At 44.6% G+C, this 15,869-nt stretch overlaps 1 protein-coding gene across 1 annotated transcript in view; it reads right to left on the bottom strand.

Moving 5' to 3' along the window:
* Positions 1-767, bottom strand: part of LOC306924967 (epithelial discoidin domain-containing receptor 1-like) — a gene marked incomplete at its 5' end in the record, with an annotated part of 32,394 nt that extends 31,627 nt beyond the window's left edge. Inside the window, one exon of the mRNA XM_079503646.1 lies at positions 676-767. Within this exon, the coding sequence (XP_079359772.1) occupies positions 676-767 (92 nt within the window). The remainder of the gene's footprint in view (positions 1-675) is intronic.
* Positions 768-15,869: the final 15,102 nt, after the last annotated feature.

The following is a 15,869-nucleotide window of genomic DNA, read 5'->3' as shown; positions in this document are numbered from 1 at the left end:
AGAGACAGAGATAGAGATAGAGATAGAGATAGAGAGAGAGAGAGAGAGAGAGAGAGAGAGAGAGAGAGATAGAGAGAGAGAGAGAGAGAGAGAGAGAGAGAGAGTGTGTTGTGTTCTGGAGCATACAGCAGCACATTGTGAGAGACCAGTCACCTCCTCTCTCTGCTCTCCTCTCCACTCACAATCACAATCTGTCCACGGTAATCCAAAAGCAGGACCTAATGAATACTTATGAGCAGCTGCTGGCTCTGTCCTGCACTGCAAAATACAACTGACAGCGGAAGAAGAGACTGTGTGTGTGTGTGTGTGTGTGTGTGTGAGAGTCTGTGTGTGTGTGTGCGCGCGCGTGCGCAAGGGACAGGTCAGCAAGATAGGAAGAAGGCAGAGAGAGAGAAAGAGAGAGAGAGAGAGAGACACAGATAGACCGGCGAATGGACGGGAGTCATTTCACAGTGAGTTCCCATTGCATCATAGATAGACAGTTTGCCAAACTTTCTCTATAATTAGATTGCTTCAGTCAGTGCAAACCTGGCGAGGACGCCTCTCCATTAGCTACGCGCGCTCGCCTCTCTGCCTAGAGTGCGGTCCCGACGCTGGCACCGAGCACCGACATTCAGCCCTCCTTTCTACTTTTAGAAGTTGCCTATGATGTAAGGCTGTCTGTCCCCGTCTCACTGTAAAGGGCCCGCTGTCCCGTGTGCAGTCCAGCGACGTGTGAAGTCTAGCAAGGAGGCCAGATAGAGCGGCAGTCTGATTGACTCAGACATGACGAATGACCACCAGGGAGACTGAGGGAGTGGGAGAGGAGTCAGCGCTTTGATTTGGATTTCCTGTTAGGAAGCTGGCAAAGGCTGTCAAACCACCAACGACAACCAAGACCTACTATGAATAAATCACTTAAATTAAGTTTACGTCTAGTCTGTCAGACAGATAGATAGATAGATAGATGTCGGGGATCAAACCGGGAAACATTCTGGTTCCAAAACTGTATTTTACCTGCAGTAGTACAGTCCAGCTTAGCACAGCATATCGTGTAGTATGGTATAGCACAGCACAGCACAGCACAGTGTGGTATACTATAGTATGGCATAGTAATAGTAATAGCCCAGTATAGTATTGGATTATGACAATGTCAGTTACTAAAGAGATAGAGAGACATAAATAGACGCATGAATCTGTCACTCTGCCATTCACACGTTGCCACAGATACAGCAGTCTGAAAGCGTCTCAGTGGTGACAGATGTCCACCAGCCTCACCAGGGGATGAGGGGAGCTCTGTGCTCTTTGTTTAGGATTTCCTCTCAGTGTACTGAGGGACACTAGTCCCCTCTGAAAAAGGAAGTTTGTTTTCCCCCCCAACACTTTCAAGGGTTGAGAGAGCGTAAATCCACGGAAACGATGCTGTTTTTCCTGAAGTATGAGCTTGCGTGCGTGCATCAGTGTTGTTTTCGTCGACTAAAACTAAGACGAAAAATGTTCGTCGACTACCTTTTTTCACCGACAAAAACTAATGGAAACTAAATGAAACAGTACAAGTCATTTTACACTTGGTTGCATGCTGAAAATAGCCGATCTACAAGCTCACAACGCGTCGCGTTGCGACGCGTTGTGAGCTTGTAGATCGGCTATTTTCAGCAAGTGTAATAACACTCATTACGACGCATCAAGGCCTGCCAAAATACTAATTTAGTCGACTAAATCAACTGTAGATTTAGTCGACTAAAATCTTATGACATTTAGTCGACTAAAACTAGACTAACACTAAGACATTACAGGTGACTAAAATGTGACTACAACTAAATTAAGTTTCAGTCCAAAGACTATGACTAAACTAAAATCGAAATTTGCTGCCAAAAACAACACTGGCGTGCATGCGTGCGTGCTGTTAGTGGAAGACTGGAAGTGCTCGTCCCCAGGGCCTAGTCTTTCCATGTCTCCATAAAGAACCTGCTTCGAAAGTAAAAGCTGTAAAGTTGGGTTGGCAACGCTGTCATCCATCAGCTCCAAAGAATTTCCTATGACCTTCTTTAAAGTCTCCTTCATTACAAACATTAGGATTTGGGTGTAATGTTTCCATGATGGCTGTAACTAACACACTACCTCACTATAATATCCACTGTTGTAAGTAAGGAGACCAGATTACCAGCGGCTCATTTATCTCTATTGAAACTAATAATGTACATTTGTGTATTTGTAAGTTTGTCCCCGCTGGGGTAATGACAAGTTTCCTGCACCAGTCTCATGTTCGTTTGTTATCTTGCACGTTAGTTGAGTGTAATTGAGCCTCTCGCTCTAGCGTTATCAACCAATGTTGGTGAATTATAATAAGTGATGAATGGATGTGTTCTTGTGTAGCCTGGAGGAAAATAAAACACTTTAATTGAAGTGACCCGAGTCAAGAGAGGCTGACTGCTGAGCCAGTACACTGACTCACATGTGTGAGGTGTCACACTATGGTATCAAACTGAGTTATTACTCAGACTGTGATTAGTTCGCTGGGTATCTATGAGCTGTCAGGAAGGCATGGGTGGGGTGTGGAATGATGCACTTTAGTGCAGCTCATAACAGAACAGTAACCTGCCATTAGTTTAGACCCCCATTTTGCATCTGCTCAGATGGTTAGTTTGAGCATTCAGCGGAGCAGGTTAGGGATTTATTGTCTCGCTCAAGGACACTTCCAACACATAGACCGGGCCAGGAGGAGAGCGGTGACCTTCTGATTAACAGACGACCGCTATATCCACTAAGCTACACTAAAGCATTAAATCAGTCTTCCTCCAAATCTCCATGTACATTTCCGCTTACCGTCGACACTCGACAAAGAAGGATTATGGAATCAAACTTCCCAAAACAATGGCTGCGGACTGTTATCATCTTTGTATCCCCCTCTCTCCTCTCTCTCTCTTTCTCTCAACCCATCATGATTGAGGCAGATGGCTGCCCTCTCTAGAGCCTGGTTTTGTTCAAGTTTTTCCCTGTGCCACTGTGGCCAAGTGCTTGCTCAGGCGTGAAACGTTGGTCTCTGCTCTAGTCTTCACGTTCAGTATCTTGAGACAACTTGTTTTGATTTGGCACTGTAAGATTGAATTGAATTGATACAGTTAGGTGCAAGCGTTGGTCTCAAAGCTGAAAGCACAGGGGTTGTGGTTAGTCATGTCCATCTGGCATCAACACACACACACAATGCCAGTTCCATGAGTCAGGGGAGCTGAATGCTACTACTACTACTGGTCAGTGTTGATTTCGTCGACTAAAACTAAGATGAAAAATGTTCGTCGACTACCTTTTTCCACTGACGAAAACTAAATGTAAACTAAATATAAACTAAGCTATGATGACTAAAACTAAGACAAAATATACTGACAATTTTGTCAACAAATAAAAACTAGACTAAAATGTTAGGAAGGGACTATAGTGGACAAGAGATCCAGTAATAAGTAATAAGTCATTTTACAATTAGTTCATGCTGAAAATAGAAGATCTACAATATTGTGGGCTTGTAGATCGGCTATTTTCAGCAAGTGAAGTGTCATTACGACAGCATCAAGGCCCGCCAAAATACATTTTGTTCGACTAAATCAACTGTAGATTTAGTCGACTAAAATCTTATGATATTTAGTCGACTAAAACTAGACTAACACTAAAACATTCCGGGTGACTAAAATGTGACTAAAACTAAATTAAAACTATTCAAGAGACCAACGACTAAAACTAAAATCAAAATTTGCTGCCAAAAACAACACTCAATACTACTGGTCCTTCCAGTAAGTCGGCTGGTGATGTTTGTCCAGTCGCACACCGGCGCGTCACGCTACTCGTGAATAGCTGGAAGTGACAGTCAGGCCTGTGGAATCTCAATGGGGTCCAGTTGAGTATCATCACACTGGTGATGAGGAAGGAAGAGATAAAGGGAACACAAAGGATAAGTCACGGCTTGAGGAGAGCTGATGGGAAAACTGTACAATAGTGGCAGGGAAGGAGGAAGCCGCCTCCAATTTCACTAAAAAGGCAAAACGGGAGTAAACAGCCTTGAGTCGGGGAGTGATTGAAGACATAGCTGTGGGGGGGTGTCAAGAGATAAAGATAAGAGTAGCGGGGAGAAGGACAAAGGCATAGAGAGGGAGGGAGATAATGAGTGAAAGAGATGGAGTGAATGACACACAGAGATAGAGAGAGTGGGAGATAAAGAAGGGGAAAAGGGAAATAGAAGGGGGAGGAAAAGGGGAAGTGCAGAAAAAATGAAAAGCACGGTTCTTTACCGAGTGAGGACTGACTCATTACTCTCTGCTCTCCAAAAGAAAGAAAAAAACAATTCAGAACTTCAACTATAAGTGCCTGCTAGCTCAGTCACAGGCACAGCATGGCAGCACTACAAAGTAGCGGTGGGCAACAACACAGCCCCTTAAAAGATCCCATTCCCCGCCAACTAACGGGACACATTTACATAATAACAGTCATGAAAGAACGGGCTTAGGGGGGAGTGTGGCATGGGTAAAGAATGTCTGCAATAAACCTAGATTCATTACCGCGCGGCTTAGCCAAGTCGAAATCAATCATAACCAGGAGGAAGAAATGCCCTAGTCTCCATCCTTGCTTTTCCCTGGACCCGTCCCCGAGTCCCTGTCAAGTGGGCCCTCCTCCTGCCTGGTCCTCTCCATCGAGCTTGAGCTGCAGCCTTACAGCGATGGCACATTCTTCAGCATAATGTGCACAGCAGACAGGAACCAATTGGTGATTCATCACCAGAGGTGGGAGTGAGGCCATCAATTGGCCCAAACAATATATACAGTATGTGGCAGCACAGTGTGTCAGGAAGCATACAAAATGTTTTCGAAATTTTCATTTCCTTTTGTACCCACCGGCCATGTGTCTGAAGTTGGTTTATGTGGTTTATGGGCGGCAGTGGCTCAGGAAGTAGAGCGGCCGTCTTGGAATCCGAAGGTTCCAGATTCGATTCCCGGTTCCAACTGGCCAAGTTTCAAAGTGTCCTTGAGCAAGACACTGAACCCCGGCTAACTGCTCCCAATGAGCAGGTTGGTGCCTTGATTTCTACCGCCATCGGTGTGTGAATGGGTGTATGTGAAGTACATGGTAATGTAAAACGCTTTCGAGAAAAGCGTTATATAATTGGAATCCATTATATGTGTACAGTAACTTGTGAATGTAGAACACACTGTATTAGTACCCGTGACAATAGGTGCCGGAGGGGGGGTCATTTGGTTCTGAATGTCCCCTCACTATTGGGGGATGCCTGGTCTATTCATTTATTTTCCCCGACCGGCGCTGGTGCATGCCATGGTCTATTTTTATTTAGCTGCGCAATAGAGCGTCGCATTCGTTCATTTTCTCCATAGGCTTTTCAAAAAGTATTTATTTAAAGACGCCACGGACAAAGCCAACTCGAATCGTGACAAATCATGACAATACACACAATATTTTGGGCCGATCAAATAATTTATAAGAAGAAAAACGAAAAAAATAGTGTCTTATCCTGCCTTTATTTTTTCTAATTATTTGATCGGCCCAAAATATTGTGTTTGTTGTCATGATTTGTTACGATCCGAGTTGGCTTTGTCTGCGGCGTAACCGTCTTTATATAAATACTTTTTGAAAAGCCAATGGAGAAAATGAATGGAGAATAATTTCCTGGGCTACTCCAGAGTAATCTATTAAGAGAGTGGCGACACTAGCGTTGACTCCCAATGGAACGCGGAAGTGCTCATTCTATCTCAATGGGATAGTTCCAATGTTTGGAACTATAGCCCATAGGCACCCGCTTTGCGGCGAGATCAAAGCGTGTCGCAACTCTCTTACTAATCCACTCGGGGCCACTCGTCGTCCTGAAAGGGGGCAGGACTGCAACGCTCTATAGTCGTTGACTCACTGTGTATTGGCTGCATACGTGCAGTAAATAAGTGCTCTTAATCTAAACTTGATCAAGGTGTCAGACGGGCTAATAAACAACAATGATGATGTCGCCCCCCCGCCCCCCCATAAATAATAATAATAAATAATAATAATGAATAATGTCCCCACACTTATGGCGCCCCTACCCTTGACTGTCTACATAAATTAGATAGTGCCCTTGAGTTAATCCATTTTAGTCTTAAGAGGTAGTCAGGTACAGGTATCTGCAAATAAGTAATGGAAAAGCACAAATACATACCGGTAGCCTATATGATTTGATTTCAGTTACTTTGTCGTCCAGTTTATCAATAAAGTCTTTCACAGTTCCATTTATTTGTTGCTTATGAGACAAGCATATCTTTCACACGACATGACGTAAAAATATATATTCTCTGTCTGCCTGGACATTGTATATATTTTGTCTCAGTGCCTCTCTTCCGGAATTCAATTTCAATACTGCTGTGTCGTTATTGTGGTTGGAAAATAGTTGCAGCCTAGTACTAAACACTAAACAGGCAACACACTTGAACCAACTATATGCTACCAGCCAGTACTGTGTTAATTCATGCTGCACATCTCCCCTGATATGATTTGCTGGGATTCACATTCAAACCAGCAAACGTGAGGATCGCAGGAACAGTTTTTCGTCCGCAAATTCCACAACCAACAAAAAGAGTTCCCCGGGATTGACCAGTTCATCATAAAAGACACGGTTGCCCAGTTTCCCACCCCTGGACTACGATTTATTAATTTATGGTATGTTATAGTACAGCATAATACACAATATGTATTACACCATTGGTGCATACTATGGAAATAAATCCACATAAACTTGACAAATATCTTGCTTAGTGTAAGCAGCTTGGGAGCTGACAGGAACCATAGTAAGTTGTAAGTTTTAAGCCGGTAAATGCGTGACGCCATATATCTCCCCACATACTGTAAGGTAGCAGAGACACACTTGTCTGTCAGAGTCTGGTGCTTTCCCAAGGGAAGCTAGTTTAAACTCCAACAAACTGCCACAGCCGCCAGGTTTCGGTTCTCACGGCTCAGAGGAGCTCCTCCATGACACGCATGGAGGAGCATTGCATATTGTACACACAGTTATATTACTTTGACTTGTCAGTACATGTAGACTCAGGGAAGGGCCTATTCTCGAGTCTCTATCTCCATTTCTCCATTTCTCTCTCTATATTGCTCTACAGTATGTAACCCATTTGGCCTGGTAAAAGCTTAAGTTCACTTTCCAACTTTCAAATGAATATTAGCTCTTTTTGTCACCTTTTAATGGTCCAAGTTGCCTGCTGCTTACAAATTAACCTGTGCACCATTGGCACAGACATGACATTTTTTGACAAGGAACTTCTACAGCACGGGTGGACAACCTGTTTGGACATATGATCACTTAGCCTTTTTCCAAGGCTGGTGCTCACCCAGGCAGTGCCTGATTATAGGCTAATAGGGGGGGGGGAGGGGGACCACCATTCAGGTGTGGCTCATTTCTACACTCTGTGAAAGGCCCCCATACCTACATCACCATTTAGTGTAACTAAACCTGCACTAGCTCTGGTCTATGGGAAGCCGTTTAGGCCATAAATGCATAGTCAACTCGCACATACATGTATACTTCTCTTGCACATACATATATATTGGTACTTCACTTGCACATACATGCATATCTCACATACACATACATGCATACTTCACTTGCACATACATACATTTAGGTACTTCACTTGCACATACATATATATTTCATTTACACATACATACATACTTCATTCGCACATATATAAATACTTCACTTGCACATACATACATACTTCATTCGCACATACATACATACTTCATTCACACATATATAAATACTTCATTCGCACATACATACATACTTCATTCACACATATATAAATACTTCACTTGTACATACATACATACATACTTCACTTGTACATACATACATACTTCATTCACACATACATACATACTTCACTTGTACATACATACATACTTCATTCGCACATATATAAATACTTCACTTGTACATACATACATACTTCATTCACACATAAATACTTCACTTGCACATACATAGGACTGCATGTATACGTGTGCGTGCGTGCGTGCATGCGTGTGTGTGCGTGCGTGTGTGTCTGTGTGTGTGTGTGAGAGTATGAATGTATATGCACAGCAGTATTTTTATAACAGGAAGGCAATTCCTTTAACAGGAAGCTCGCAAGATGGTCACATAATTCGTCAGGACACAATTTTTGCCATAACACCGCCCACGCTGCGACAAGAGTGTCTGTCTGGCTGACCTTTCATTTCTCAACCGTTTTGGATAGAGGTGGGTTTGTTGGAATCGTGTCGCCCCCCTGGGGGCGTTTTTGGGTGTCTCAAGGTTCGCGGACCCCTAGGGACCCCCACATGGTAACTCTTTCATTTCTCAACCGTTTTGGACAGGGGTGGGTTTGTTGGAATCGTGTCACCCCCCTGGGGGCGTTTTTGGGGGTTCGGGGACCCCTGGCGAACCCCAGGGACCCCCACATGGTAACTCTGTAATTTCTCAACTGTTTTCGACAGGGGTGGGTTCGTTGGAATCGTGTCGCCCCCCTGGGGGCGTTTTGGGGCGTCTCAAGGTTCGGGGACCCCTAGGGACCCCCAGGGACCCCCACATGGTAACTCTTTCATTTCTCAACCGTTTTGGACAGGGGTGGGTTTGTTGGAATCGTGTCACCCCCCTGGGGGCGTTTTTGGGGGTCTCAAGGTTCGCGGACCCCTAGGGACCCCCAGGGACCCCCCAGGGACCCCCACATGGTAACTCTTTCATTTCTCAACCGTTTTGGATGGTGGTGGGTTCGTTGGAATCGTGTCGCCCCCCTGAGTGCGTTTTTGGGGTTTTGGAGGTTCGGGGACCCCTGGCGAACCCCAGGGACCCCCACATGGTAACTCTTTCATTTCTCAACTGTTTTCGACAGGGGTGGGTTTGTTGGAATCGTGTCGCCCCCCTGGGGGCGTTTTGGGGGGTCTCAAGGTTCGGGGACCCCTGGGGACCCCCAGGGACCCTCACAGGGTAACTGTCATTTCTCAACCGTTTTGGACGGGGGTGGGTTCGTTGGAATCGTGTCGCCCCCTGGGGGTGTCTTTGGGGTTCTCAAGGTTCTCAAGGTACCTATGTAGACTCACTTTTTGACGCTGCATCCAATGCACATATTGCTGTTGCTGTGCGACGTCTAGAAAGTGGTGAAATAGCAGACGGAAGGGGAAACACAGTATAGTATAAAAATGTACTTATCTAGACTTACTTTTCGACGCTGAATGTGGCCATTGTGCCCAGTGTGGCAATACACACAAGACGTCCTCTTTTAATCACCCCCATACTGGCAAGAAGTTTAAGATTAACAGCATTATAACTTGTGTCTCAACCCATGTGGTATACATGATCAAATGTCCCTGTGGTTTAGCATATATTGGGAAAACTACTAGACAGTTAAAACAGAGAATGAGCGAACAAAAGAGCTCTATTCGAAGAAATGACCGTGAATATCCTGTTGCCATTCATTTCAATGATCTTAAACATGACATCTCCACTTTTCGCTTTATTGGTATAGAACAAGTCAAACTACCAGCCAGAGGTGGTAACCATGATGTCCTGCTCAAACAACGCGAAGCGTACTGGATACACACATTGCAAACCCTCTACCCGAAAGGGTTGAATGATGAGCTATTATTAAATGTTATGCTGTAATCCATAAACTGTATTTATTATATCATTGATTTGAACTTCATGTCCAGTGGGGTACTAAAAGCACCATGTGTCTTCTTTTCTATCCATTATGTCCACTCTTGTTTGAGTATGGACTTTTTTTGACATTTATTTACTTATTTAATTGTATGTTGATTTCCTTATGTATTATGGCATGACTTATATATTATTCCCTGTATTATTGTAATTGGTGACTTTCAATAATATACTAGGAATGTTCTACAGAAGTACTGCACCTTTAAGTCACATGACTGGGTTCTTCACAGCTGCTATCTGATGAATGATTACTATATACAATTTGATTGGTTGTCTAAACCTACTGTTGTGTATTTAATGAATGTCAGCCTATTCTCAAACTATGCCTGAAGAAGGCCGAAAGGCCGCTATATGACTCTTTAAAAACAAGTGGCAGTGTGCGGGTCTCTCCTCCTTCCTCATAACGTTTAGTGTATTGAATGGTGAAATGCTAACCCTAATTTTGAGAACCACACGTCCGTGCACGGGGAGACACAGGGGGGCGACACGATTCCAACAAACCCACCTCTGTCCAAAACGGTTGAGAAATGAAAGAGTTACCATGTGGGGGTCCCTGGGGGTCCCTAGGGGTCCCCGAACCTTGAGACCCCCCAAAACGCCCCCAGGGGGGCGACACGATTCCAACGAACCCACCCCTGTCGAAAACGGTTGAGAAATGACAGTTACCATGTGGGGGTCCCTGGGGTTCGCCAGGGGTCCCCGAACCTCCAAAACCCCAAAAGCGCACTCAGGGGGGCGACACGATTCCAACGAACCCACCACCATCCAAAACGGTTGAGAAATGAAAGAGTTACCATGTGGGGGTCCCTGGGGGGTCCCTGGGGGTCCCTAGGGGTCCGCGAACCGTGAGACCCCCAAAAACGCCCCCAGGGGGGTGACACGATTCCAACAAACCCACCCCTGTCCAAAACGGTTGAGAAATGAAAGAGTTACCATGTGGGGGTCCCTGGGGGGTCCCTGAACCTTGAGACCCCCAAAAACGCCCCCAGGGGGGTGACACGATTCCAACAAACCCACCCCTGTCCAAAACGGTTGAGAAATGAAAGAGTTACCATGTGGGGGTCCCTGGGGGTCCCTAGGGGTCCGCGAACCTTGAGACACCCAAAAACGCCCCCAGGGGGGCGACACGATTCCAACAAACCCACCCCTGTCCAAAACGGTTGAGAAATGAAAGGTCAGCCAGACAGACACTCTTGTCGCAGCGTGGGCGGTGTTATGGCAAAAATTGTGTCCTGACGAATTATGTGACCATCTTGCGAGCTTCCTGTTAAAGGAATTGCCTTCCTGTTATAAAAATACTGCTGTGCATATACATTCATACTCTCACACACACACACACAGACACACACGCACGCACACACACGCATGCACGCACGCATGCACGCACGCACGCACACGTATACATGCAGTCCTATGTATGTGCAAGTGAAGTATTTATGTGTGAATGAAGTATGTATGTATGTACAAGTGAAGTATTTATATATGTGCGAATGAAGTATGTATGTATGTACAAGTGAAGTATGTATGTATGTGCGAATGAAGTATGTATGTATGTACAAGTGAAGTATTTATATATGTGTGAATGAAGTATGTATGTATGTGCGAATTAAGTATTTATATATGTGTGAATGAAGTATGTATGTATGTGCGAATGAAGTATGTATGTATGTGCAAGTGAAGTATTTATATATGTGCGAATGAAGTATGTATGTATGTGTAAATGAAATATATATGTATGTGCAAGTGAAGTACCTAAATGTATGTATGTGCAAGTGAAGTATGCATGTATGTGTATGTGAGATATGCATGTATGTGCAAGTGAAGTACCAATATATATGTATGTGCAAGAGAAGTATACATGTATGTGCGAGTTGACTATGCATTTATGGCCTAAACGGCTTCCCATACTGGTCCATAGCCTTCTACTGCTTCTACGATTCTGCCCTGCAGTATAAGGCTATGGGACTTTCAGTTTAAAATCTCAAATCGAAATCAGACCAGCCTCTCCTCTTTAGTGGAAATCTCACGAACGTTTGACCTACTCACCAATACAAAGACGGGTTGTGTCAATAGAAAGCCTACTTTCCTTAGTGGACGCACTCTGAGCCCCCCACCACACGTATAAACTGTACTTTTTGGCCAAAAGGGGATTTTGTTTCCACCGGGAAAAAAATACTTTTAGTTACTCCGCTGCGCCCTCTACCTATATTGCCCAGAGAACTGCCTCATAGAGAATATTTTTCCTCCGGTGAAAAGAAATCCCTTTCCCTTTCTTCAAAAAGTACAGTTTATACGTGTGGTGGGGGGATCAGAGTGCTTCCACCAAGGAAAGTAGGCTTTCTAATGACACAACCCGCCTTTGTTTTGGTGAGTAGCAAAAACGTTCTTTTTATTTACGCTAAAGAGGAGAGGCTGGTCTGCATTCATGCGAGCGGCGGAAGTTGAGAGTAACATAGCTCTAAATGAAACGCATTAGAGCTATGGACCAGAGCTAAACCTGCACTACAGTATATTTATCCTTTACATAATGTAATGTACAGGGTATTGTACTAGATGTAGTCAACATTTGCCCAATCTGATCACCTGGTGGTTGGCTGGTCGCCCACCGCTATTCTAGACTAGAGCTTCGAGGTTGAGCCTGTCTGTTAACACTCATCTTTCACAGCTATGAGGAACGTAGTAGCTCTCTGGCAGCATTAGCCACAGACCAATTCCCTGAATTCAATTTACACCACCCCTCACACTACCACCTGTCACAGCAATGGGTGTGTGTGTGTGTGTGTGTGTGTGTGTGTGTGTGTGTGTGTGTGTGTGTGTGTGTGTGTGTGTGTGTGTGTGTGTGTGTGTGTGTGTGTAAGGAACGGCATGTGACAGCACTGTGCTACTCTCACAATGAGCAGAGAGAAAACAACCTGATGATGATGACAGAGACAGCTAGAGAGAGAGAGAGACAGACAGAAGTAAGACACAGACAGGTGGATACAGACTTACAGAGACAGTGTGTCACGGTCACAGAGACAGACAGAGAGATATTACAGATGGAGAGCGATGGGCCTCAGGGACAGTGACAGGAACGCATGTCATTGGATACTTGACAGCCAACTTTTTTAACAGCCATGCCAATAACAGAGGGATAGAGAGGGAGACGGAGGGAGAGAGCAAAAGCGAGAGGCTGGAAGAATAATGCATGATAACGTGATAAAATGAAATAATTTGTCTTGACTCAGAAATACAGAGTAGTGTGAAATGAAGACAGCCATTGCCAGCAGAAAGGTGAGAATTATTCAGCGAGGGACCAGCAATTGGAAAAGAGAGAGCAAAGTGAGAAGTATGGAGGGTGGGAATGGCTCGGGGGAGAGAAAGAGAAAGAGGGAGAGAGATCAGGTCAAACTGGAATGTGTTGACTGAGACTCAGCATTTTGAGTCAAACTGAGAGAAACGGAGCCTCACTGCCTTTCATTCTGAATGGATGAGGGCTCACACTATAATGCACAATGATAGTAAATCAAAAATAGAACACACTCACAAAGGAACTTTACTCTTCGTGCACTGTGTGCGAAAATAAACGCAAGCTCTTCTCTTAAGTTCATCGTGACCTGACTAATACATGATGTATGGGCCTGGTTGTGACTCTATGAGACACATACAAATGCAGACACACTCACTCTCTCACACACACGAGCGCTCACGCACAAACACATACGCACACACGCATGCACAAACATACATCCATGCGCACGCACTCCTACCTATAAACATGAGCACACCCACAAATACGCCCATACACACAACTACACCCACGCCCTCATTATGAGGACCCTCTGGCTTGGGCTGATACTTCTAACCACCTTTGTAGCACCCTCCCCGCCCCCCATCTTCCCTTCAGCAAACCAAACCAGCCTCCTAAAATCAGCTAACACACACACACACACACACACACACACACACACACACACACACACACACACACACACACACACACACACACACACACACACACACACACACACACACACACACACACACACACACACACACACACACACACACACACACACACACACACACACACACACACACACACACACACACACACACACACACCCCTGCAAGCCAAACATCAGTGACGTCCATACACACTCCCCTCAACAGAAGTTTACTGTACGTGAAAGGAACACAGATTAGAAAAAGAAACGCTTTGATGTTATTTAATTTCTTCCACCTTGTCTCCCCCCTTCTAACAAGGGTTCAAAAGCTTTAGAATTTGCCGGAAGCCATGAGTAATTACTGGTGGTGTATGGTGCCATATTATGAGACATGAGAGTTTACTAGCTGACTGGGGCAGAAAACACTGGGAGGTGAGTGGATTTGAACAGAGAAACATCAGGGCGAAGAATCAGAAAGCAGCAAATGACGAGAGAGCGAGACCAGATCAGAGATGAATAGAGAGAGAGAAATGCGGGGGTAAAGGTTCTGGTGTTGGGGGGGGGGCTTGGGCTGGTTTAGGCTTTTCAGAGTTTGTGATAATTTCCATCTCTTCAACTTTGATTCCAAAATTGGTTCCCAACCAGTGACAAATAAACCCATGTTGATTCTCTTGATTTTTGACCGTACTCGAGCAGCTTGCATGCAGGGGTAAGTGAAAAGCTGCAAAGTTTGGGGATTTAATACAATTTATTTCCAAAATGATAAGAAAATATCCCAAGTCCAAGGCCATTATTAAAAACATTATATGACGCAACTATAGTTACACCAATGCAGGTGTCATCTGTTACATTAATATGTGAAGACGCAATCACGCCTGTCAAAACCAATACATAACTAGTTACATTTGGACTCAACCAACCAACTAGCACATCAATCATGGCATGAAAACACGCCCATTTTGGGCGGGAACCCCTTTTGGTGTTAGCATTATGTTATGCTTTAGCTATTGAAAAATAGCAGACCTACAAGCTCGTAGCGCGCCACTCGGTGGCGCGCTATGAGCTTGTAGGTCTGCTATTTTAAAAAAAATCGAAGAACCACTGAGATAGAAACATAGCTTTTTCAGAAAACTGTCAGGATGTAGAAGACATTTTTAGAATCTGTTCCCAGGTCAAAATGGGTTAAACACAACTGTCCAGTAGCCGTTACTGTCACTCCAGATTCAAGTTCAGTGGTGACAATAGGGGAAAAGAGGCCAAGCCCAAACACTGGCCCAGTGAAAAATACATTTTAAATGGCTTTACAGTACCTGTACGTCATCCACGAATGCACCGCAATCACACAGTTTTCTTTGTGGCTAAGTAAACTGAGTTAAGTTGATTTGAAGGTCTACAGAGAGACACTTAATGGAGGAGCACTGTTAGCTCTGTTTAACGAAGTAGGATTCACATTCATTGCGTGAAGTTTGAACTTCTGAGGTTTTGCTTTTATGTCATCATATACTCAGGGTGAGGATGAGGGCAAGAGCGGATACTTGCAAGTTAGAAAGTTATACATTAGTCATGTCATAAGTTATGGGTGTATATGAATCCTTCCTGTCTGCTCTCAAGCGGGTACTAATAGGAGGGGATGGGAGAATGATGAATGGTACAGGTAGAGGTACTTCAAAGGGAATAGAGAGAGCGAGGGAGTGATCGAAGATGAAACCAGAGAACTCGTGTTCCAAGTAAGGACAAAAAGAGAGGGATAGAGAGTGTGAGAGAGAGAGAGAGAGAGAGACTGCCAGAATGATCAATTATGGCAACAAGACAAAGGTATAGTAGATGAAAGAGGGAGGGAGAGGTGGAGGCTATAGGAGAATAGAGGGAACTTGGAAAGAGTGGCTAGGGGCTTAGGTAGGGAGTGGAGGAAAGAGAATGGCGACATATAACGGTGAGGTGTGCAATGGCTGAGTGGGAAGCACTACCGCAGAGTTGGAGAGTGCTATAGAGGGTATGCGCAATGCGCATGCATAAAGTGAGTGGCAAATCGAGTGGCAAAGTGAGTTAGATAGGATAGGACTTTTCTGTTTGGATGGATGGGCTGTCAAGGACAGAAAGTCGTTTTTTGCCACTCAGTAGGCATTCGCGCATAACTTCCAGGTATGATGATGATGTCATGCGCATACCCTCTATGAGGGCCCTCGAGTAGAGTAGAGGGCGAGCTATACGAGAGGGGGTCAATGCAATAGAAG

Source organism: Electrona antarctica, assembly GCF_951216825.1.
Source record: "Electrona antarctica genome assembly, chromosome: 6".
Taxonomy (NCBI): domain Eukaryota; kingdom Metazoa; phylum Chordata; class Actinopteri; order Myctophiformes; family Myctophidae; genus Electrona; species Electrona antarctica.
The sequence above is the reverse complement of the archived record's forward strand: the minus strand, read 5'-3'. Positions and strand labels throughout refer to the sequence as shown.